This window comes from Pogona vitticeps, chromosome 14, assembly GCF_051106095.1.
Source record: "Pogona vitticeps strain Pit_001003342236 chromosome 14, PviZW2.1, whole genome shotgun sequence".
NCBI lineage: Eukaryota > Metazoa > Chordata > Lepidosauria > Squamata > Agamidae > Pogona > Pogona vitticeps.
Window position 1 is genome coordinate 2383150 of NC_135796.1, and position 25313 is coordinate 2408462.

The following is a 25313-nucleotide window of genomic DNA, read 5'->3' on the forward strand; positions in this document are numbered from 1 at the left end:
TTCGATATAAAGCACAATGCCAACTCAGCCCTTCCGATGATCACTCCAGAGTTGGCAGATCCACTCCGCTGGTGGACAATGAAGGCCAGTCTCTGCATGGGAAAGCAAGTTAGTACAGGTGGCCATGACAACTCCACCTCCATGTACTACTTAAACATTCAAAGCGAGACTCTCCTGGTCTCTTGTATCTGATGGTCAATCTGTGAGAGTGAGGCCTATCTTGCAACATATCCCTCACAGTGATCCACATGGTAGGCAACACCCTTGAAGATAACCTCAGTTGCAGGTCTTCCAAGATCCATGATGAATTAGACCCTCATGTTTTTCAGGAGACATGTAATCGCTGGGGTACCTCAGTGGAGATTATTTTGTTTCCCAATAAAACAAGTTTTATCCCCTTTACTGTTCAAGGGCGGATCATGGAGTAGCATCAGTGAGAGATGCCTTTGTCACCAAGTGGCCTTAAGTCCCTACTTCATTTTTTTTCTCACTGATCTCACTGTTACACAGCCAGCATCAGGATTCAGCAACATGGAGTGAATGCTATTTTGATTGCTCCTTGGGGGCCCAGGCAGCCCTTTTGTCAGATGGCATCAAATATGCTCCATCTTACTCAGCTTCCTAATCTGATCTCCCAGCACAAGGGCCAGAATCTCCACCCAGATCTTCCCTCACTTCCTCCTATGGCTTGGAGGATTCTCTATCTCTGAATCAAATTTTGGTCAGATCTTGCAAACCGTCTACGAGACAGATCCACAGCTAAAAATGGAAGCGGTTCTCAGCCTTCACTCCTTGGGAAAGTTCATGCTAAGACCCTCCTGGGGATGGTCCTTTGGTTGCTCCTCTACCTTAAACAAGTTCTTCCACTGTCCCCCAACAATGTACTGTATACCTTTCTCCCATTGTAGTCCATCAGTCCCCTGATGTAAAGATTCAGTCTTCAAACACTTCCTGAAGGGTTTATCCAGATGTCTCATCCCAACCATCTCAGTGATCCCTTCCTGTGGTGGTCGCTCTTTCGAACCTTTAGCCTTGACTGATAATTGCCTCTTGACATTCAAGCCTGTCTTCCTGGTTTCCATCATATTCGCTAGATAAGTTCTAGTGAGTTGGCAGCATTGAGATGCTACTACTCTTACCTACAATTCTACAAGGACAAGGTTCACCTTTCTCCCAAGGTCTTGTTTGTTGCTAAGGTAGTACTGGATTTTCATCTAAATTAGCGGTTACTTTTCTCATCCTTCTTCCCATCTCTTGACCAGGCCTCAGGAGAGATTCCTCCATAGTAGGTATCCCATCCCATTTTTCATAACCAGCCCTGCAGATTTCTACCGATGCAACCATGGCAGTTCGGAGTGCACATTGCTGGGGTCTAAGTCTCCAAGACCAGTGGTTCCATTACCAGACGTCTCTGTGTGTCAACATACTTGAGCTACTTACAGTTCCGAGGACTGTTGAAGCATTCTAGGTCCTCATTCATCAAAACACGGTTCAGGCAGTCGCAGACAACAGGACTGCTGCCTATTATAGAGTAACATACATTTGTCTGTACTACTGCACTTCACTCAGACCCTGGAGATGGTGCATCACTCAAACATCAGCATCATCACAGTGCACTTCTGATGGGACCAGAACATCCCAGCCAGTGCCCTCAGCAAGTCATGTTTTATGAACTAATAGGAACAATGAATGTATCATAGCCTATTGATAATCTTGCAGAAACTCTCAGCTCTAGGGTAGTTTGACTGAAACTAAATGGGAAAGAACCCATATGTCTGAATGCACAAATGGCCACTTGAAGAAGCACACATAAAGATAACAGGTAGTAGAGGGTTTAGGAGTTGCCATGTTGAACTGAACAAGATTGATTTGGAGTGAAAAGCGATTTTCTTAAAATGTGCTTTCTCAGCTGCAGTGAATTTATGCAGTGAATTTGTTTTTGTATCTTGAGGATGAGTTAATCATTTCACTTGGTGATGTGCAACTTCAGGATGATGGGATGTGCGAGGTACAGGGTATTCCTAGCAGTTTGGGTGGATCTTCAATCTTCCATGAGCTTTTTTCTCTTTCAGGAAACCCGAGCGCCGCTCCTTCCGTGCATATGCCACTGTGCTCTATATTGATCCTAGAATGAGAATTTTCATCCATGGACACAAAGTTCAAACCAAGCGCCTTTCCTGCTGTTTGTATAAACCGAGGTAGTAATTATAGTCAAACGTTTATCATGTAGCCAGACTGTGTGTAATGCTACGGTTCAGCGGAAAGCAGAAAGTCACTCTGCCCTAGTTTTTGTATACTGCTTCTTAAGAAAGTCCAGTTAACTCCTCCCGCCCCAAATCAACTTCAAGTCTTTGGGTTATAAAGTTATATTTGGCCATCCAGTTTAGACAATTACTGTAGAATAGTTTGATATCCCACCATGCAGATCTAGCATGTGCTTGGGCTTGCTTTTGTTCTAGTTCTTGTTGGGATAGCTCAACAGTGTCATAGACGTGGTCTGTTTTCTTCTGTCCCCGCCATTCCTTCTCCCAACAGGATGTACAAATATACTTCCAAGCGGTTCAAGACTCGGGCCGAGCAGGAAGTGAAGAAGGCAGACCATATGGCTCGGATTGGTGAGTTCATGGGTTTGTCTCCCTTCTCCTCCACCTTGAAAAGGAGTTTGAGGTCTCCACTTTCAGTTGGCCGCTTGGGTGGCTTTTAAATTCGTCAAGGATATTGAATCCGTTCTTGACAGGGATGTCAAAGGATGTAATTTTTCACCTCTTTTGAAATGTTCCTTTTTAGCAGAAAATGTTTTGTATTCATCAGCGTTGGGCCATTTCCCTCCTCTTGTTGATCTGCTTTGATTCAGACTCTTGCCTTGAGCTGGGAGGTAGACTTGATGGCCTTAGAATAGGCCCCTTCTGTCTCCAGGATTCTGGGATTCTAGGTTCTCAACCCAGGAAGCTGCTACAAAACAGGAACTTTTTGGGCAAACAGCATCCACATGAGGGATGTGCACCAGGTCACTTGACCTGCTCTGTGTCCTTACAGTGGCACAAGAGATGGACGCCCAACTGGGCCTGAGCTTTTTTTTTTTCAGACACTCAGACCCAATCCTTGCCTGTGTCGACATCAGAATTTGTGTATTGTTGTCTCTCCAGGGACAAACAACGGGAGTATTCCTTGGAAGAGAGGAACAAAAACAGCCAGGCCAGGTCAGAGGCTGGGCTAGTGGTAGAACTAGAACAGGCCCCAAGTTTCTGAGATGCAAGCAAGACAGATGGGCTTCAGGGCCTCTTGTTTTCTCTGCCCACCCAAGCCGTCAGGGAGAGAACCTGATTTTGTCAGTCAGCACAGAGGCTTTTCTAAGGTACCACAAGAAAACAAGAGGATGAGTAAGATTGAAAGGACAACAAACACTGTCCTCTTTGAATCCTTTTTTAAAAGGCAGTGCAGGAGGAGCCTGTTCTTTCTTCCAATGAACTGGAGGTTGACCTCTTTCTCTTGGGTTTTTTTTTCAGCCTTCTTCTAGCCAATTAGGGTGTACAATTGGGTTTTTCCCTGGGGAGGTAAAACAGTTCATGTTGATTGGAAGAAGGCAAAGTTGACCTTGTCGCCATATTTCTCCCCATTCTTTCTATGCCTTTTGTTTCCCTCACTTTCCTCTCCTGCTGCTTCTCTGAGGCTGGAGGACTGAAATATGTGAGAGGAATCCAGAAACAAATGGGGTCAGTGCTGACGGAATGTAGACTTTGCAGGTTGAATCACTGACTTCTCTGTAGAAGAGGCTCCCTTGATGCTACCTCAGCATTTTAAAAATATGATATTGACCATTTAATGTCCTTTTTCCTGTTTTTAATAGCATCATGTTATTTATAGTTCAACATTTTTAACCCAACTCGAAGGCCAGACTTCATACAAGAGATATTAGGAGATGCCCCTTACGCTTTGAGTTCCTCTGGGCTGTTTGCTCTGCCCTATGGTTGCCCTAGAAAGACACAAATAGCCAGATTTGGTCTGTGTTTTAACATTTATCGTTCGTTCCTTCATTATTTTTTATTTATATGCCATTCTTCTGTCCAAGGACAGATAAAATGGCACACACCCCTAGTAGAAAGAGCCATGTTAACGTACATCTGAATAGAAAACAAGAGATGGTTTCCCAATATTAGTTTGAGTTTCATTGGCTCTCTCATGCTATCCTTTTCCGATATTAGTAGGTGGCAGAATATAAAAAGGACCCAAAATCTTGGTTTCTTCTTTGCTTCCTGAAAAAATATGATGTTTTAAAAGTGGCAGGTGCTCAGAATGTGGAAAACACAGGTGCGCTGTCAAAGGAAAGGTGAACGGGTGCAGAATGATGTCTGGAAAAGGCAGTTGATAACACTCAGTAAATTTCTCATTACAAATTTGTAATGACCGTGGCAAGCTTTCTAGTGGTCTCCTTCAGCAAAATGCTGTTTTCTGTGCGAATGCTAACTTGCCTTTGTGTTTTTAGCGGAAGAGAAGGCTCGAGAAGCAGAGAGCAAAGCGCGTGCTTTGGAGCTGAGCTTAGGAGGGGATCTCACCAGAGAGTCACGGGTAAAATAACATAGTTTCTGACCCTATTGCATTTAAATCCAGTTTCCAACCGGAGGATGTGGAGTAGCTTCCAAACATTAGCAAGAGAGCCACCAGCAGAATGTTAAATGCTTGTTGGCAGGGTGAAAGGATGCTGGTTTTTGCAACCAGGATAAGCTGAAACCTGTTTTGATCTTTTTTTTCCTTTGGTTTGTCTATTTGCTATCCTTAACTTGTAAGAGTTACATTACCAGTCTTTTTACCACCCGGTAAAAAAAGAAGGAAAATAAAACTTTTTTGTAATCGTGCAGCTGGGTGTAAGAGTTGAGTTTCTCGAATCTGGGGAAATTCATTGAATGAAATTTCACTCATTAATCTCACTCCTTATGTCTGACACACACACCCCATTCGTTCAGGTGCATCGTGTCCTTGCGTAACTTATTCTATATAGACTTAATTGACGTTTCTTATAAGAGACTCAGGATTTTAGGGTAGACTGACTGTGAAAGGCCCAAAATACAGAGTGTAGAAAGTCAACAGTCAGCCATATGAGACACTAGGCTTAGTGCCAGAATTAAAAACAGAATAGAGTATCAGCCTGATCCAGAAAAGTTAATCATGTTTAAATCCCATTTATTCCAGTAGAAAGTTCTAGCACACATTTAAGCCATTGCTGTTTTGTTATCAGTGGAACATGAAAGAGTCTGTGAGAAGATTGTTCCCTTATGTTTTATTTGGGTGGTTGTTCATTACATTGCGCAGGCGTAGTTATTCAGTGGCCAGAATCCTGCTGCTCACATCGCACTGCACAACACAGATGATGTCATCAGCCACGTCTGTTTCAGGAGTATTAAAAGCTTCTGATTGTCCTCCCTGCGTCCTAAGGCAAGCCTTCAGGATCTATAGGGCCAGGGAAGGAACCCTTTAAATCTGAGAAATCACCACTCCCGGTTGCAGCATAACAGGTGCAGCAGGATCCAGGCCATCGTTTTGTAAATAAATGTGAATTTTAAGCCATGGATAATGCTGTATTGTGACCCAAGGCTGAGATGATCCTTCATTTCTGCAGGTCATGCTGCGCCAAGCCCAGGACATGGCAATCACCATGCGCCGAGAGGCTGATGTGAAGAAGAGGATCAGGGAGGCCAAGCAGAGGTGAGTGGCTGGAAGAGCAAGTCAGAGATCTCTCCCTGAAACACAGACCAACAAAGAAATTCTGTGAGTAAGAATGACTTTTCTGGTTCTTTGCTTCCCTCCGCAGGGCACTAAAGGAGCCCAAAGAGCTGAACTTCATCTTTGGGGTGAACATAGAGCAGCGCTATTTGGATGGGATGTTTATCTATAACTGCAGCCGGCTGATTAAGATGTATGAGAAGGTGGGCCCGCAGCTGGACAGTGGCACGTGAGTTGTTTGCAGATGCCTGCCTCCGGGTAGCTCTTGGCCCTGAACAACAGAGAACTCCTGCCGGTGTTAAAATATGGGCAACCTGCTTTTCTGCTCTGGAAGCACTAGTTCTGCCCCTCAACCATGAACCTTTCTCTCTGTTATCTTTTTGGGTAGAGCCAGGACTCTACGTGCCCTGACTTAAAAAACTAAATTTTGATCCAGGCAAACCCAAATCCATGCCTTGGGTGAACTGCATAATTGATGAAGTTGCAGGAGAATGTTATGTTTTAGTTCCCTGTTTCCAGTTTCATTTCTTGTGTTGGTGACCAGGGACATGGGCTAGGCCGCGTGGAAGCCCTCTTCGCAACCACTCCCAATCTCGCTCATCCACCTTTCTGAGTTCATACACTTTCAGGTGCAATGTTACAAGAGGGCAGACAAGTTCCCAGTGTGGGGAAGGGCACCCCCTTCTCCCCAACCACTAATAATTCAGTGGCAATCTCTGCACATACATTTTCCTCTAAAGCCAGGCACCTCTTGTTTTAAATGAAAAGCTTGAGGCCTTACAAATAGCAGAGAAGAGAAGAGAAACAAAATGCAAGGGAAATAGGGAAAATTGAATGCAGATTTCCAAAGAATAACAAGGAGAGACAAGAGGGCCTTCTTAAATGAACAATGCAAGGAAACAGAGGAAAAGAAAAGGAAAAACCAGAAATCTGTTCAGGAAAATTGGAGATATTAAAGGAACATTTTATGCAAAGATGAATATGATAAAAGACAAAAATGGGAGGGACCTAATGGAAGCAGAAGACCTCTAGAAGAAGTGGCAAGAATACACAGAGGAATTATACCAGAAAGATTTGGATGTACCTGAAAACCCAGATAGTGTGGTTGCCGACCTTGAGCCAGACATCCTGTAGAGTGAGGTCAAGTGGGCCTTAGAAAGCTTGTCTAACAACAAGGCCAGTGGAGGGGATGGCATTCCAGTTGAACTATTTAAAATCTTAAAAAAGATGATGCTGTTAAGGTGCTACATTCAATATGCCAGCAAGTTTGGAAAACTCAGCAGTGACCAGAGGACTGGAAAAGATCAGTCTACATCCCAAACCCAAAGAAGAGCAGTGCCAAAGAATGCTCCAACTACCGTACAATTGCACTCATTTCACACGCTAGCAAGGTTATGCTCAGAATCCTCCAAGGTAGGCTTCAGCAGTATGTGGACCAAGAACTCCCAGAAGTACACGCTGAATTTTGAAGGGGCAGAGGAATTAGAGACCAAATTGCTAACATGCGCTGGATTGTAGAGAAAGCCAGAGAGTTCCAGAAAAATATCTACTTCTGCTTTATTGACTACGCAAGAGCCTTTGACTGTGTGGATCACAGCAAACTATGGCAAGTCCTTAAAGAAATGGGAGTGCCTCACCATCTTATCTACCTCCTGAGAAATCTATACGTGGGATAGGAAGCAACAGTTAGAACTGGATATGGAAAAACTGATTGGTTCAAAATTGGGAAAGGATTACGACAAGGCTGTATATTGTCTCCCTGCTTATTTAACTTATATGCAGAATACATTATGTGAAAGGCCAGACTAGAAGAATCCCAAACCGGAATTAAGATTGCAGGAAGAAATATCAACAGTCTCTGATATGCAGATGATGCCACTCTGATGGCAGAAAGTGAGGAGAAATTAAAGGACCTCGTAATGAGGGTGAAAGAGGAGAGTGCCAAAAGCTCAACATCAAAAAAACTAAGATCATGGCCACTGGTCCCATCACCTCCTGGCAAAGAGTAGGGGAAGATATGGAGGCAGTGACAGATTTTACTTTTTTTTTTTTTTTTTTGGCTCCATGATCACTGCAGATGGGGACAGTAGCCACAAAATTAAAATACGCCTGCTTCTTGGGAGGAAAGTGATTACAAACCTCGACAGCAACTTAAAAAACAGAGACATCACCTTGCCAACAAAAGTCTGAATAGTCAAAGCTATGGTTTTTCCAGTAGTGATGTATGGAAGTGAGAGCTCGACCATAAAGAAAGCTGACCGCCAAAGAATGGATGCTTTTGAATGGTGGTGCTGGAGGAGGCTCTTGAGAGTCCCCTGGACTGCAAGGAGATCAATCCTATCCATTCTGAAGGAAATCAACCCTGAGTGCTCACTGGAAGGACAGATCCTGAAGCTCCAATCCTTTGGCCATCTCATGAGAAGAGAAGACTCCCTGGAAAGACCCTGATGATGGGAAAGAGTGAAGGCAAGAGGAGAAGGGGACGACAGAGGATGAGATGGTTGGACAGTGTCACTGAAGCAACCAACATGAATTTGTCACAACTATGGGAGGCAGTGGAAGACAGGAGGGCCTGGCGTGCTCTGGTCCGTGTGGTCATGAAGAGTCGGATATGACTAAACAACAACAACAAACAGAGCAGTTCATCCCTGGGAAATACTTAAGAGCTATTGTAAAAGGTGTTTTTCCGCCAGACCATTCACCGGGGTCCATTTAGCCAATAGACTCCTTAATGTGCACGTTACTATTTGCTGTGGCAAGAAGGTGTGGAATCCGGTTGGTTTGCACCCCCGAGTGAGTCATTGAGTGTGTGTTTGTGTGTGTGTGTGTGTGTCTTCCTCACAGGGCATGTGGTGGTGTCGTAGGCGTTGTGGACATCCCCTACCTGGTCTTGGAACCCACACACAACAAGCAGGACTTTGCGGACGCCAAAGAGTATCGGCACTTGCTCAAGGCAATGGGAGAACATTTGGTTCAGTATTGGAAGGATATCGAAATTGGTAAGAAGATGGGGCAGCTTGGTGCAAGCTGGGCGTGAAAAGGGGGTGCTAGGCAGAGAGATGTAGACTGCAACACAACGAGTCTCTTAGGATGATGGCTATTTTGTTCCAGCTCAGAAAGGCATTGCCAAATTCTGGGATGACTTCGGCTACATATCGGCAAAATGGGACCAGCCTCCGTCAAGCGAGCTGCGTTACAAGCGTCGGAGAGCCATGGAGATCCCCACGACCATACAGTGTGGTAAGTTGGACCAAGCGGTTGCTCCAGGAGGGGGTGTGGAGTCGAAGTCCCCAGTGATGGCTGAGGCAGCAGGGGGGAAAAACACAGCAACACAGTCCAGTGGCAAATGAAGCCTCCCAGTCGTTTACTCCGTTGCCACCGCGCGCGCCCCCAAATCCCTCTACATGGGGGACCGTTTTCTATATGATAGAGATCTCCTGATTTTCCTTTGTTTCTGGGGCCCTCCGTTAAGTCTGACATACATTAACTGTTGTAGACGTTTCCCGTCTTAGTAACCAGTAAGAAGATGGAGGTACGAGAGCGTTTCCAAGTTCTCACGTGTGGGCCCCACAGGGAGGCTTTACTCAGTGGCCTCCTTGATGTGCTGATTTGTGGTGTGTTCTTCTGTGACAGACCTGTGTCTGAAGTGGCGGACTCTCCCCTTCCAGCTCAGCTCTGTGGAACAATCATACCCAGACACCTGGGTATGTTCCATGAATCCTGACGCGGAACAAGACAGGTCAGTACACATTACAGAGTTTTCCAGACACAGTGAACTTAGTAACCCTTGCCTTAGCCAGTTATGGTAGTGGCTGCTTTGTGAGCTCAATGATGCACATATATTTATGATTCTGCACCTGCACAGAGCCCTTTGGAAATGTCTAGAGCTGAAGATTTCTAGTGGAAATCTCCCTTTGTTTTGTGTGTGTAAGAGGGACGTCGACTCTTCTCCATCTATTTTTGTCTGTTGCGGAAGTGAGCACTTGAGGATTTGTTTGCCTTTGGGGGAACTTATGACCTTCGCGAATACATTATGACTTTTCTTACCACTTTTTCTTTTCTGTGTCCTTCTCTGTCCTTCACTTTTCTGTGTCCTTTACTACTTTTATTTTTTGAATTACAGTGGTGCCCCACATAGCGACGTTAATCCGTTCCAGGATTAACGTCGCTATCGGGATTCTTCGCTATCCGGGCAGGGAAAACCCATAGGAACGCATTGAACTCCGTTTAATGCGTTCCTATTAGGGAAAAACTCACCGGTAAGCAAAAAATCCTGGATCCGGTCGCCATTTTCACTGCCCAGTAAGCGAGGGCAGGGCGCGAAAATGGTGCGGGCGGCCATTTTCTGCACCCGGCGGCCATTTTGGAACCGCCGATCAGCTGTTCCCAAAATGGCCGCCGGGTGCAGAAATGATCGCAATGCGATGTTTAGCCTACCTAAACATTGCAATGCGATCGCATTAGCGACTGCAAAAAATGGGTCGCTATGCGAATTTGTCGTTAAACGGTGCGCTCGTTAAGCAAGGCACCACTGTACTATTACCGGGTGGAGGTCCTCTTACACTTCTTCCCAAGCCTCTGGATGCATGGTACTGTAAGGGGTTTTATTTTATTCTTTAAATGTTGACTTTGGATTAAACTTGCATCCACAGCCCTTTTCTGTTGCCTTCACCTTTACCTTCTATGGTGTGGCTTCCATGGGGTCTTTGACCAGGAGGAGGATCATAAAAGCTGCCTTCTCGTTTTCTATCAGCCAGTTTGCCTTGGTCACATCTGGTGGATGACAAAACTCAGCCTGACGTCCGGCACATTCCTTCCCAGGGAGTGCACGCTTTGGCTTTCGCAATGTCCGAAGTGCCTCTTTCAGGACAGGGAACTCTTTGCCAGTGTCTCCAGACCTGTGCACAATGGTTGTCAGTCAGTGCACAGACAAATCCTCTACAACGTTTAGCTTCAAGATTCTCTAGGAGTCGAGTGTTGTTCTAAAGGGCAGACAGACATGACCACCCTGTCTTACGTGAACAGAGAGAGGGTGACATGGACTCCTCTGTTCAGTAGGGCGAGTGCAGCGATGGTGAACCTAGGGCACGCATGCCTCAACTGGCATGCAGAGCCTTCCCTGTGGGCACGCGAGCCATACGTTGTCGGATCGCTACCCCCAGCAGCTGAACCTGAGGAGGCGGGCCAGGATCCGGAGCAGCTGGCAGCAGCAGGCCGTCCATGTTCCTACTGGCTGAGCTAGATGGTGGCGGGGTTGGGCGTAACTGGAGGTGGATTCCCTCCCTCCACCAGCATCCCCCAGTTTGGGCACACACTCGGGCTCAGAAAGGTTCACCATCACTGGGCTAGTGTATACCTTGTCCCACGTCACTGCTTGCATTTCATCTCACTAAAATTAGGAGACGGATTCAACCAGATGAGGTTGTGCTTGTTCATGCACAAGCGGATTGTGCTTGAGCTGGTCTGTTTCCACCTCGCCTCCTGTGGGGAATTTCAGCTGCACACACGCTTGCTTCACACTCAGCACGAAACCTCTCCGATGCCCTCGTGGTAGCTAAGATCGGAGCTGACTCGCCAGGGCGACATATTCCTAGTCCTTTGGACCCCTGTCGTCATTGTTCCCTCCTTTCACTGCTGCCAAAAGTCATGTCAGTCGCATATAAGTGACACGTGTCAATACTAATCCGAGAGCCCCGAGAGGTCTCTGGCCATGACACGATACTGGCCTTGTGCCGATGCCAAATCTCCCCAACAGAGAGGGGTCAGATCCTTCCCTTGGGCCGAGTCATACTCCACACGATGGCTTGCAGAAGATACCCATGGCTTTGTTTCTGACTGCAGTACAGAAAATAGTGGCAGCCTCAAGAAAAAACTGTACAGTTTAGTTATTTGTAAAAAAGTGGAAAGCTCTTTGGGGGGTTTATTGAAAGCTGGGTCTTTTCCTTCTTTTTTTTCAAGGCCATCTTTCCTGGTAATCACCACAATATTCTGTAGCACCGAATTTATAATGTGCTGTATGAAAAAGTGCTTCCTTCTTCAGTTCTGAACATTCCTTTCTTAAGCACTGAACATAATTCATAATGGGTTGTATTAAAAATGCTTTCTTAAGAGCAAAATGATGCTCCTGAGACTATGAAGGAAGAGAGGTGTCGCATGTCAGTTGCACAAACGCTCTTTTTAGAATGAGGAGGGCAGTGTATTTCTCTCTTGTCACCCTGAGCCCACGGGAGACGTGAAGAGATGGGGAAACAATGTGAACACTGGGGGGGGGGGGGGAGACTTTAGTGGAATAGGAAGACAATGCAGATCAATCTGGGGAATCTGGCTGTTTCAGGTGAGATATGAGCTGTGCTGCATTGCTTTTGGGCACCGGGGTGAAGACACTTGAAATAAAAGGGAAGGGAGCCCCTCTTCAGACACAGGTGTGCTGTGTTCACAGGTGTGATGCTCCTGAACAGAAGCAGAAGGTTCCCCTGGGCGTTCTGAAAAAAGAGAAGTCACAGGAAGAGAAGCAGAAGGAGCTGACGGATAGAATTCGCCAGCAGCAGGAAAAGCTGGAGGCTCTGCAGGTGAGTCTCTTTACCTGATCTGCCTGGAGGGTTGCATGCTCTTTTATAAGGGTTGTCCATTCACCTGTCTGCTCAAAGTGAGATTCTTGTTGGAATCAGTTAGGGTGGTGCTAATCACTCTGATTCACTCGAAATTCATGTGTGCGTGCTCTGATCTTACAAGTAATTGTTTAAAAGTCCATATTTCTCCCAATTAGCACATTTAGGTTTCGTTTGGGATTGGGTGTGTACAGTCTCGAGTATTTTGGTCTGGTAGAATGCTAAAAGAGTTCAGATCTCTAGTTTTGCTTCTGTAGTTTGCACTAACTTTTGTATTTGTCGATGGAAAAATCTCATGCTAAAACAGCAATGTCCTTATTTTGTGATTTAAGAAAAAAAACTGAGAAAGGTATGCACTTGTTCTTGTTCACACCAGACACATTCACGGACATACTTCCGTCTCTTTAAAAATCACAAAATGAAGTAATAGCTTTAATGCTCAAATGAGCTTGTTACAGGCTTGTTACAGTTTTCTAGGAGTAGAAACCCAATGTTCACTGAAAAATGATAGGTTTCAAGAAAACAGGGACTTTCCTTGACAAGTTTCTGAGATTCCTGTCCATTTCTCTCTTCCAGAAAACAACTCCGGTACGTTCCCAAGCTGACTTGAGAAAACTGCCTCTGGAGGTCACCACGAGACCTGGGCTAGAGGTGAGTGCCGCTTGGCAGCGGGCAGTTGTAGATGAGCTCTCTCTTATGCCAGCATGACCTCACTTGGTTCTTCCCTGTCATTCTTGCAGAACGCGGACCGGCCACAGAGGCCACGGTCTCCCCCTCTGGCAGATATGATTAAAAATGCCCCGAGCAGACCCCCGGGCCCACCACCACCTCCCCTTCCTTCCAGATCCATCAGCCAGCGGAAGAAGGGCTCCCTGCTACGGCCAGCCACCGGCTCCCCAAGAATGCAGAGCCCGATGCCCAGGGAAGAGTCCCACTCCCCCAGGATGCAGTGCTTTGTGGAAGTTTCTGGGCGGACCACAACCACCCCTGCGAGGCTTCCAGCCAAACTCACAGCAAGTGGGAGGACACCGCCCGCTCTTTTCCAAAACGCCAAAAGTGGCCTTCAGGCTCCCAGCCCAAAGCACACAAAAATAGTGCCCCAGCCAAAGAAATCCCCAGTTGTCAAGCAGCCACAGGTGAGCAGAGGGTGGGGCACAAAAACTCCACGGACATGGGTTGTTGTTTTTTAATGCACAGTTCTGAAAAAATATATATAAATATCTTTTATGTTAATGTCGTTACTAATTTTGTTAGCTATAGGCTGTTTTGTTTTCCATATTTGTTGGCATATTTTTGTTAGGATTTTGGCGGGCTTGAAATAACTGCCAATATCTCATCTACTCCTAGTGATTTGTTTCTTCCAAGTGATTCGAGAACAGCTTTTATCTCACATTCTTTCATCTTTCCAGGAATCTGTCGTCCTTGCATTTCTTCTGTATAGCTTTTCAGTACACTGTTTGCATCCTCTGTTTTATTCTTCATTTTTTTATTGGGGGTTTCCCCATTCCTTCGCAATGATTATAATAATACAGGGCTTTTTTGTCCCGATGTACAAGCCCACGCTTGATTTTTTGCAGTCTGGCTCTGTTTCTGTCACCTTTTATTTTTGCCAGTGTCCTCTTCGTTAACAATTGCATCAGTTTCTTTTTCTTTGCGGTCTCTGTAAATTCACACACATGGGTTTTGTTCCTGGACAAAACGCCGTGTAGAGGACCTTCCAGAGCTGAAGAGGGAAAAGAAAATTCCCCTTCCCCACACCTTGACAAAGCAAGATCCATCGGTCGTCACTAAGAATGGCTTCAGTCCTCTTCCGTCCACCACTGAGGCCGCCGCGCACACGAGAGCACTCCACGGATCTCTTCTCCTTTTTCCTTTCTACAGAACAGTACATTCCCTACCTCCTTTGTCCATCAGTCATTGTCTCCTCATACTCTAGTTTCCCCTCAAGCTTGTACCTCCGTTGGCCTGTTGAAAAAGTGTCCAGTCTGTGAGGCTGAATTCCCTCACACAGATAGTGGCCTCCAACAACTCCCAGTGGCCTCCTTCATGACTGGACCAAGCTGGCTTGATTTCAAAGCTGAGCGCGTGGAGTCCAGCAGAATTCGGTCCCTTTACCTCTGAGGCCGACACGTCACCCTCCTTCCAGAAAGGCAGAACCCACGGTGCCGCTCTGCGCTTGTGTTGTCACGCAACCCAACGCTTTGGCTTGGATGCAGACACCCGCAGTGGCAACCGCAGCAGATGCTGGATCCTCTGTGGTGGAGTGCATGGGATCTGTTTCCTTTGGGGAACTGAGGAACCCATTGGGATCTACCAGCCGTTGCCCGTTCTGAGCTTGGAGAAGTCGCTCAGGATCAGGGCCAGTCTTTCTGAGATTCGTCACTGGGGCCAAGGCTTGCCCCATTTGGGGGGGGGGCAGAGCATGCAGTTCATCGTTACCAAAAAACATAGTTGTATGACTGAACTCAGCTGACTGCAAACCAGAAGAATTCTGGACGGAAATGGAAAATTTTATAAGAGTAGAATGCGAAAAAGAATATGTAGTGAAAGGGTGTGTGTATATGCATATAGACACAGAGTACAGTGACACCTCGACTTACAAACTTAATCCGTATTGGAACAGTGTCCGTAACTCGAAGCGTTCGTAAGTCGAAGCACCGTTTCTCATAGGAATGCATTGGGAACCGATTAATCCATTCCGGCCGAAGGGGGAAAAAACTCCAAAAATAAAACAATAAAACACTGTGAGCCCCATAGGAACACCCTGGGGCTGCAAAAAAACAAAAACAAAACCAGAACCCAGGAGAGAAAGGGAGCCTCAAAGCCTGGCCGAAGTGAACAGGGCCAAGGCCAGAGACCTGGCCGGGAAGCGCTCACCTGCCTGCCTGCTCGCCTCCTCCTGCTCCTCCAGAGCTTCCCTCACTCCAGTCAGCAGCCATGGCTTTCCCCCTCCCCCAAATTGCTGCCCAGAGGAAAAAAGTAACCAAAAAAATGAAAAGAGCACAGCAAGGCCAGTCGGAAGGTGCTCCGTTGCTGAGGCTTTAAGAAAAATCCTCAAAAAACAGACACTAGAGCCACCTCCGTTGCTGAGGTTTAAGCAGGAAAAAAATCCTCCAAAAATACAGACACGCACACACTCGCTCTGAAGCAGAGCACAGAAACAAACCCTCCCTGCAGGCAGGCAAGTGCACACACACACACACTCTCTCCAAAACAGAGCCATAAAACCCCACCCAGAACAGTTTTTTTAAAAGGAGAAAAACAGCAGCTTACCTCCCTACAGACACGCTCACTCCAAAGCAGGAGGTTCTCCCAAGCCTCCAACTGCGACACACCCTATAACTTCCGAAAGAGCTACAGCACAAAGAAGCAGCGTCGTTGCCACCTACAGTTAGGAAGTTGAATCCCCCCCTTTTTTTTCCCCCTGCCTGTTTCCGTTCATAAGTGGAAGCTCCGTTCGCAAGTCGAAGCAAAAGGACCTGAGCTGCTCGTAAGTCAAAATATACAGTAAGTAGGGACGTTCGTAAGTTGAGGTAGCACTGTACACAATCTGGATCTCAATTTTGGAATGGCCTCTGACAATGGTCATTACAGCAATCTCGGCATGACCAGCGCTTCCCAAATGTGGAAGCAAAACACGGCTACTCATAACCTCCATCGCAGAGTGGAAGCTAGAAGTATGTTGGCATGTATGGACCCTCTTCCCCCAAACCCCTCATTATGGTGGCAGTGGTTTTACATGATCTTCAAGGACTTAGGAAGGTTACAGCTTGCCCTACTGGGGGCCACACAGGCTGGCGGTAACCCCAGAAGGCCTGGTAAAAGGGGTTCGAGCGCCCAACCTCTGGCTCCATAGCCAGATTTCCCCGACCCCCTGAGCTGTCCAGCCACCTCAGATGAAAAAAGAGAGGATGATACTTGTCCCTGACTAAATCCTCTCTTGTGAGTGACGCTGTCTTCATCTCTGCCAGGTGGTCAACTCCCGAAAGAGAAGCATCAGCACAGTAGAGGATGAACTGGAAGAGGAACAGCGGTCAAGAAAAGAGAAACGGAAACTGGGCAGGCACGTGACGGTAAAGGAGGAGAAGGACTCCAGCGAGGTTGTGGTAGAAGTGAGTAAGCAGAGTTTGCAAGTCCGGACTCTTGAGCCATGTTTTTATCACTCTGTGTCACTGCTCCATTTTTTTAAAAAGCTTTTGCCAAACGGTTTGTGGACATGTAACTTTGGCCAATATCAGAGTGGAGGTTAAAGAATACTGATAGGGTATTCTTTACCTCAGATTTGTTAATCTAAAAAAAAAAAAAGCAAAGAACTACCAACCCTGCCTTCTTAGCAAGTACAAATGCTTCTTTCTTCTTCTTCTGTGCTTTGGCTCAAGTAAAGGATGCCATGCACTAACTTACGATTTTGAGATGAACATGCAGTTTCATCTAGAGAAGGCCATTCAGAGGAGTCGGTCCATTGACAGATAAGCTCATGGGCAAATTATGAGCACAGCAAAGATAATTTTGAACAGAGTGGGTATTTGCATGAATTACTCAATCACTATGCAGTGGATATAAAATAGGCTCATGTGGTTGGAGCCACACAAAAACGCTTTTGTTTGTTCTGGTTTAAGAGCTACTTATATGTTAAGCTATACAGTGGTGCCTCACACAACGATGTTAATTGGTTCCAAAAAAATCAACGTTGTGTGAAACATCGTTCTGTGAAACACCATTTCCCATAGGAATGAATTGAAAACCGGTTAATCCGTTCCAATTGGAACAGATTGCCGTCTTTAAGTGAAAAAACCCATAGGAAACATCGTTGAGTGAAACAATGTTTCCTCCATTGGAATGTATTGAGGTCGACTCAATACATTTCAATGGCTTTGCGAAGTCCTTGAACTTTCCGTCCAATGCATTCCAATGAGAGAAAATTCAAAAAATCACCAAAAATTAAGGACGACTCAGAACAACACCAAATTAAGTTTGCATAGGGTTCAGGAGGTGGGCTAACGATTGCAAGCATTTAAAACCTGTTCCAAACATTGTAAGACCCTTAAAAATGAGCGAAAACGGAAGAGCTTCAAAAGCAACGAAGCCGGCTTCAGTGCTTTTGAAGTCTTTTCCGATGTCCATTTTCGCTCATTTTAAAGTGTCTTACAATGTTTGGAACAGGTTTTAAATGCTTGCAATCGTTAGCCCACCTCCTGAACCCTATGCAAACTTAATTTGGTGTTGTTCTGAGTCGTCCTTAATTTTTGGTGATTTTTTGTTTTCCCTATTTAAATGCATTGAACTGTCCATTCAATTGATTTAAATGGGGAAAATAAAAAAATCACCAAAAATTAAGGACGACTCAGAACAAAACCAAATTAAGTTTGCACATGTTTCACAAGGTGCGCTATGGAATCCAAGCATTTAAAACAGGTTTCAAACATTTTAAGACACTTTTAAATGAGCAAAAAGGGACATCGTTAAGTGAAATTCCCCCATAGAGAACATCGTTAAACGATGGGGGAAATTCCTCAAAAAAACCCATCGCTGTGTGAATTCATCGTTGTATGAAGCAATCGTTGTGCGAGGCACCACTGTATAAATAATAAGCTATCTAAAAGATTGCATCTCCCCTTATGAGCCTGCCTGGGGTCTTAAGATCATTAGGGGAGTCCTTTCTCTTGATCCCACCACCCTCATAGGTGCGTCTGATGGGGAGACACTGGAGAGGGCCTTCTCTGTGGCTCCCAGACTCTGGAACTCCCTCCCACTGGAAACCAGGCTTGCCCCCTCTTGGTTGTCCTTCCACAAGCAGGCAGATACCTTTCTCTTCAGGCAAGCTTTCCTTTAATGACTGGTTTAACCAAGCTTTTTTAAAAAAGACAACAATTTATTCTGAGTTTTATTTGTATGTTTTTATATTACTGTTACAAGTTTTAAAGTGATACTTGTTTAATGCTTTTTTAATGTAATTATTTACATTAACGTTTTAACTTTGTTTCTTTTGAATACTGTAAGTTGCCTTGGATCCTTTCGAACCAAGGTGGCATATTAGTTAGTTGGTTAGTCTACAGTACCTCTTGCCTTGGGTTTAATTTCCCGATGCCAGTAAGTTTGAGGGTAAATGAAAATTGCCACTGGTTTCAGTTGAATTATAAATGTAGCCCCTTTTCCTTCCCCCTCCCAGGCTTTGATTTAGTGAAATGCTATGAGCAGAGTCTCCTTACTCTCTTTGAACTCTTGTTTTCAGCTCACAGATAGTGCAGGGGAAGAAGAATTAAGAGAGCTGAAAAGAGCACAGAAAGGTAAGAAGCCCATAACTGGATCCCTGTAATTTTTTTTATTCATCCACAGGAGCAGAAACTAGACACAAGGATCTTCCGTACCGGATAAAGTACCCTTCCTTCCGTTTCTATCATGATACCTGCGTTTCCCTTTCTTTGTTTGATTTGTGGAGAAACTGCCCTTTCTGTAGGTTCACAAGTAACATTTCAAAAAGCAGTCAGAGAAGACAAAGTGTGTAACATCCACATCCACTTAGGCAACACAGTACCTGAAAATAAGAATAAGAAGGCCACAAAGTCATGCACGAAGAACCCTTTTCACCTGAAAACCGAATAAGATTAGTCTCAACGGGGGCTGGAAGACGCTGGCTGGCTGGCACGCGGGTAAAGGGCTCACCCCAGGCATTGCGAACACGTGTGCGGGCGGGTGCCTGGCCTTGTGGTGTCCAGAAAAAGTGCCTGTATTTGGCCAATGCCAGGGTGCCAGGGAGGTGTCCTTGCGGCTGCAGGAAGAGGGTGCCTGTCCCTAGAGAGCGAAATTAGTGAGAAAGGGATGCCTCCTCATTCTCATGCCACCACACTGACCTGGAAAAGGACTGCACTAAGTCAAAATCGATCTCCCAAAGACCGAGTTACTGACCAGGCTTTGGGGGGGGTGCTGGAGTCTAGTCTTTCCTAGAAACCACAGCCAAACGCAAACCCAACTCCAAGTTTGCTTCTCTGTCCCGCGCAGATAAAGGACAACACGTGGAAGTACGGGTGAACAAGGAGTGGTACACGGGCCGAATCACAACGGTGGAGGTGGGCAAACAAGCTGTCCGCTGGAAGGTGAAGTTCGATTATGTCCCAACTGATACCACGCCGAGAGATAGATGGTAATTTTGCCTGCATGTGTCAGGGGGTGGTGGGGGAGGATGTGGGACTTTGGCCCCTTCTTCAGAAAATGCCCGTAGACTCGGTCTTAGTGGGACAGGTGCCAGGCCAGTGGTGGGTAGAATCATCCTCTGTTGGGGCGGCGGAGCGGTCCTGCATCGGGATTCTTGTCTTAATCCCAGCTGTGGCTGGGGAAGCATACAATCTCCCTTTTCTGGTGCGACCTCGTTCTCCTCTCTCTTCCTGTTGTGAAAAATTGTCCGAAGTGTGCGAGTGCGTGGGTTGTGCTGCATCTAACCACTCTTGCCCACTGCGTCTGGCCTCAGCTTCCCACAGGCAAATCTGTACCTGGAAATCCCAAACCGAATGCTAACAAGACCCATCCTATCTTGGCTTCAGAAATCAGATGGGTCCAGATGCATCTAGGGCATCGTATGGTGATGGAGAGGCACACCATATTTTGTGCTGCCATAGAGACCTTCACCTGACATTTTGTCATATGACAAGCACCGCCTTCCAGAGAGACATCAGTTTGCTTATTTTTAAATAAACTAGCCATCTAGGATTCTTAGGAAGCTGAACTCTGCACTCACATTACAACCCTTCTGCTGAATCACAAGATTTACCAAGTGGCAGAGGAGGGTGGCCTTTCTCTAAATGCCTTAAAATTCGCCACCTCTCTTTCTGGATTCACAGGATGCTGTATTGGGTATAGTGGTGGACTAGGAGAGCAGGGTTCGAATCCCCGTTCCTGGGAGAGCGGAACTGGTAAAACCACTCCTTAAATGTCTGTTACCTTGAAAAGCCCTATTAGAGTTGCTATAAGTTGGTTCCAACTTGATGGGAGAGAACACACACAGGCCACCTGGAGCAAGAAAACTCTGCCTGTTTACTCTACAATCCTCTTTGGTATTGACATGTGTTTTGACTCTTCCCTCTTGAGTCGAGGAAAGTGGTAAAGACCATGACTAGAGAGAGATTGGGGTGGGGAGGTATTTGTGTAACAAGGGTCCGCCCTCCTGGGGCCAGACCGACCACTCGCCCTTCTGCCTCTCCCGTGGGCTCCTTGCTCCCGTACTGTCCCTCTGGAGCTTGCAGTGGAGTAGCCGCCCCCCCCCCTTCAACCTGGCCGAGAGGCTCATCACCCCGCCTTCTGCCAGGTGTCCTTAGGATGACGAGGATTTCCCCTGATGTGCTTCCTGTTCTCTTCAGGGTGGAGAGAGGCAGTGAGGATGTGAGGCTGATGAAGCCTCCTTCTCCGGAGCACCAAAGCCCAGACTCTGAACAGCAGCAGCAGGAGGAGGAAACGGTTCTGGATGAACCTTCTACCTCGGAGTGTGTCCACACGGAGCCAGACACCACTGGCTCCAGCAGTACCACCAGTGCTGCCAGCAGCCAGGATACCGTAGACTTGCTAGCCCAGTCGCTCCGGTGAGTCCCTTTGCTTTCCTCCTGAGAGGTTTTGTCATTACGGACTTAATTGGGTTTTCAGATATCTGGTTTTGTGTTACACATTCATTTGGTGCTTCCATTTTTGGTAGGTTGGTGGTTGTTTTGTGTGTGTGTGGTTCATTTTGGCTTGGTTTGCTTTTTTGTCATGAACTGTTAGCTGTCTTTCTGTTCCTTTTGCCTTGGAGGAGGGTGTGAAAAAAGTACTGCAGCGTCCGACTGGAGCAGTCTGCACTTTGTAGCTTGTATTCATTAAGTCAAATCTGATGGATGTATATAATTTACAGGTGAAAGCAAAAAACAGAAAAAAAAACAGGGTTTCACCTGAAAGACTGACTTCTATATTTTTAATGTGAGCTTTTAGCTCACAATAAAAATTTAAAAAGTTAGTCTTTAAGGTGCCACCCCATTTTGGTCTTTTTTAACTTTTTATTTCTCTTTCCTTTACCGATAAGACTTGCACAGCCTAACATGGTTGCCCCTTCTACAGCTGTATATACAATTCTTTCTGCTTCTGTTGGTCATGAAGTAGATACTTGCGCTGAACCCTGAAGTTTTTGCTCCCTCTTGGTCTCTGAAGTTCCATCAGATATTGCCCACACACTTCAGAAGCATGTCTTCATAGACGATGAGGTCAGGAAACGTGTGCCTTCAATTAAAAGGGGTCCCAGGGAGAGCTGAGATTTTCACAGACCTGGAGTTTGTGCCCTCTGCTTTTTCTGTGCTGCAGCAGAGATGCAAATTGCACCTCCTTTTGCTGCTTGCCTGATTTTTGTTTCTCTTGCTTGGGCAGGAATTGTTTACGGTACTTCCTACCTCCCAATTTCCTCATCTCCAAGAAAGATCTGGCTTCTATGAGTTCAGAAGAGTTGGTGTCGTTCCCGCTGGTAAGTTCTGGGAAATTCGGGGCTGAGGCAGGACTAGCATGGACAATTCTTCCAGTGCATCTCCAGTTTTATGAAATACAGATTGTGGGCCCGTTAACTCATAGCATTCTGATGAATTCAGAAGGATATTCTTTTTAAATCGGTCACTCTGACATCACCATCATCTTTTTATATCTGAAATGGGCCTTTTAGGAGCCCAGCCTCCAAATATTGCTGATGATGTAATAAGAGTTAGCAGCTATCTTTTGTGCTAACAGACAAGAAGACAATCAAATACATTCAAAGTATTTAGCATCCAGGTATCTGAACCACACTTCTATCAGTCATGAATAGAAAACAGCCCAATTCCAGGCTTGTTTAATTCCCCATCTTCCACGGAATTATGTTTTGAGAAGAGCGAGAGAGGATCTCTGAATTTTGACTATTTTTAACCACATGTAATTTCCTCGTTATTTGTTAAATGGAGCTTCGTGGTGCAATGGTTAAGCTGCAGTTCTGTTGTCTGGACGCTGCTCACAACCTGAGTGCGATCCCAACAGGTCCAGGTAGGCGGCTCGAGGTTGACTCAGCCTTCCATCCTTCTGAGGTTGATAAACTGAGCACCTAGTTTGCTGGGAAAGGGTACCCAGGTTGCTGGGAAAGGGAGCAGCGTGGAGGTTGCACAATTAAAATTGTAAACCACCCAGAGAGTTCTTAAGTGCTGTGGGGTGGTATATAAGCAACACACCTTAAAACACATGCCACTTTGCAGTTTAAAGATATCCATAGAATTGAAAAATTGAATTAGACAAAGTGTGCAGTGAGCAACTTCTGTCCTTTTCACCAGCAGAGGGCAGCACGGGCTTTTCACTCAGCATCTTCTCCCACTGGCAAAACGTTCCTTTTGACTTTTTGCTTCCTGACATAGTTTGAGGCATGGCTCTTAGAAACCAATAAACACCTGCGGGAAATTGGAAGCGAGAACTACAACCAGAGGTTGGGTTGTAATCTTTCATGTCCCTAACAGGAGCCCTATTTATGCCACTGTTCAGGGTGATGAGGGGGGTGTTCTATCTCAAATCTATCATAAATTCTCTGTGCTTATACAGTGGACCCTCTACTTAAGGAATTAATCCGTATTGGAATGGTGGCTGCAAGTCGAAAAGTCTGTAAGTCGAATCTCCATTGACCTACAATGCACTGAAAACCAATTAATCCCATAACCAGTGGTTTTTATTTTATTTTTATTCCATTTTGGTTTTTTTCTGGTCTGTAAGTCGATTCTCTGGCTGCAAGTCAAATCTAAATTTTGCAGCCAGAGAAGTCTGTAAATCGAAAAGTCTGTGAGTTGTGGGCCGTCTGTAAGTCGAGGGTCCACTGTATAGGATTTATGGAAAAGAACTGTGTAGCAGTTCTGCAAATATCACCACCTTCATAGAAGAGAAAGGGAAATTTAAAGCCATAATGAAGATCCTCTCCCCAAGATTTCTATAAAGAACAAAAAAAAGTGGTTGCTTCTTAATCAATTATATAGAGAGGTTGTCTTACTGAAGCAGGTGTTTCTTTGGTTCAGTAGACACGTGCAGTCATGTGCGCCTATGTGCACACCTACTCCCTTTTGTTGCTTAAGAGACTTGCAGCATCAATCAGGATTGGGTCTGGAAGCGAGAGCCTGAGATTTTAAAATGGCCCAGGTGCTCCCTGTTACGATGAACAAAATGGAGAAATCCGTGGCGTTTTTTGTGTAACCCCAGAGCCGACACTTGTGCGTCTGCCTCCCCACAGAAAGAATATTTCAAGCAATATGAAGCAGGTCTGCAGAACTTATGTAACTCCTACCAAACCCGTGCCAACGCCCAGGCCAAAGCTTGTGAGGAGAAGCTGCGCGTCCAAGAGCAGAAGCTGAGCGAGACCAAGGACAAGCTCCAGAAGCTGAGGACTAACATCGTCGCTCTCCTTCAGAAAGTACAAGAGGTGAGCGAGGCTTCGCCCCTGAAGCGGACCCATTTCCCAGTTCACCCGAGCTCTCCCCTAAACCACACACAACACCAGGTCCGAACCACCCTCTGGCTAAACTAGGTGTTAATAATCTGGCCTTATTTTTAAAACAAGACACTGGATGCCATAGCAGTTGAGCAGCCAGGCTTCCAGGCCATTGACAGCTTTGATATGAAATGTCAGCAACCAAGTGGGAAAATACTTTCTTACTTTGATGTGTTCTCTGCCTCTTTCTTCCAAGGCAGTATCCAGGCTTCTTCTTGGTGGTTTCTGTGAATCACCATATTTAAATAAAAATTTAGCCCGGTTCTTTAGTTGTGCTGAAGGCAGTAACCACTGAATTTAATAGTTGCAGAAACAAAACTGAGAGTTTGAGGACTTAGGCAACTGCCTATCACAGCGGTGGCGCTGCGGGTTAAACCGCAGAAGCCTCTGTGCTGCAAGGTCAGAAGCCCAGCCGTCATAAGATCGAATCCACGCGACAGAGGGAGCTCCCGTCGCTTCTCCCAGCTCCTGCCAACCTAGCCGTTCGAAAGCATGCAAAAATGCGAGTAGATAAATAGGTACCAACACGATGGGAAGGTCACAGTGTTCCGTGTCTAGTCTCCCCAGCCACCTGACCTTGTCTACGGACAAACACTGGCTCTATGGCTTGGAAATGGGGATGAGCACCTCACCCTAGAGTCGGACACAACGTTGTTTAACGTCCCCTTAGGCCAGTGGTCCCCCCCACCTTGGGTCACCCAGGTGTTTTTGGACTGCAACACCCATAAACCGCCCCCCCGGCCAGCACAGCTGGAGGTGAAGACTTCTGGGATTTCTGCAGTCCAGGAACAACACCTGGATGGCCCAAGGTTGGGGGACCACTGCCTCAGAGCCAGGTACTCTTAAGTGGAGGAGGGTCCCTGAACTGCAACAGAAGAGTGATGGCATTTGGCCTGTTACCGAAGCGTGTCTGCTCGCTCATTCTAAGAGGTGTCATGCCGTGTCTCCCTTCGGTGTTTCCAGGACATAGACTTCAGTACAGACGATGAATTAGATGCTTACATTGAGGACCTGATCACTAGAGGAGACTGAGCGTCCTGGATCCAAGAACTGGCTGAAAAATCGTCACGAGGACCATCGCCGCGCCGCCCGTGTAGGTAGAGAGAGCAACCCAGACCCCAATGGGTGAATGTTAGAGACGGTGTTAGCGCGCATCGGTGTACACCTCGTTTGTACTGATTATTTTATATAATGAAACAACAGTACAATAGAGGAAGGTTTTTAACTTTTTGTTTAGAAGTATTTTGTACCAAAAAAAGAAAAGAAAAAAAGACCACACAAAACAAAGCACTGTTTGATCTTATGGGAGGATTTGCTCTGTGGCTTCTCTCAAGTAAAGCAGGGGGTGGGGGTGGGGGTGGGGGGAAATGTGTACTTAAAATGCCTAAAGCGCAAGCAGTCCAGAGGAAAGTGGAAGGAAATTGTAAACTGCAGGAGTTCCCCAGCCCGGTTGCTTGCACAGAAAGAGACGCATCTGGCAACAGAAGGCA

The 25313-nt window shown here is 46.0% G+C and overlaps 1 protein-coding gene across 2 annotated transcripts in view; it reads left to right on the forward strand.

Annotated features, from left to right (window-relative positions):
- The window catches only part of MORC2 (MORC family CW-type zinc finger 2), a 70860-nt gene extending 45750 nt beyond the window's left edge, over positions 1–25110 (forward strand). For both annotated transcript variants that reach the window (XM_072983632.2, XM_078381565.1), the window contains 18 exons: positions 2073–2198; positions 2536–2615; positions 4484–4566; positions 5615–5700; positions 5807–5947; positions 8563–8717; positions 8830–8958; positions 9352–9457; positions 12158–12287; positions 12903–12977; positions 13067–13462; positions 16298–16438; positions 18559–18613; positions 19326–19467; positions 20678–20896; positions 21708–21801; positions 23566–23754; positions 24787–25110. In XM_072983632.2, coding sequence (XP_072839733.2) covers positions 2073–2198; positions 2536–2615; positions 4484–4566; positions 5615–5700; positions 5807–5947; positions 8563–8717; positions 8830–8958; positions 9352–9457; positions 12158–12287; positions 12903–12977; positions 13067–13462; positions 16298–16438; positions 18559–18613; positions 19326–19467; positions 20678–20896; positions 21708–21801; positions 23566–23754; positions 24787–24855 — 2416 coding nt within the window. In that variant the 3' untranslated portion in view covers positions 24856–25110. The remainder of the gene's footprint in view (positions 1–2072; positions 2199–2535; positions 2616–4483; positions 4567–5614; positions 5701–5806; positions 5948–8562; positions 8718–8829; positions 8959–9351; positions 9458–12157; positions 12288–12902; positions 12978–13066; positions 13463–16297; positions 16439–18558; positions 18614–19325; positions 19468–20677; positions 20897–21707; positions 21802–23565; positions 23755–24786) is intronic.
- Positions 25111–25313: the final 203 nt, after the last annotated feature.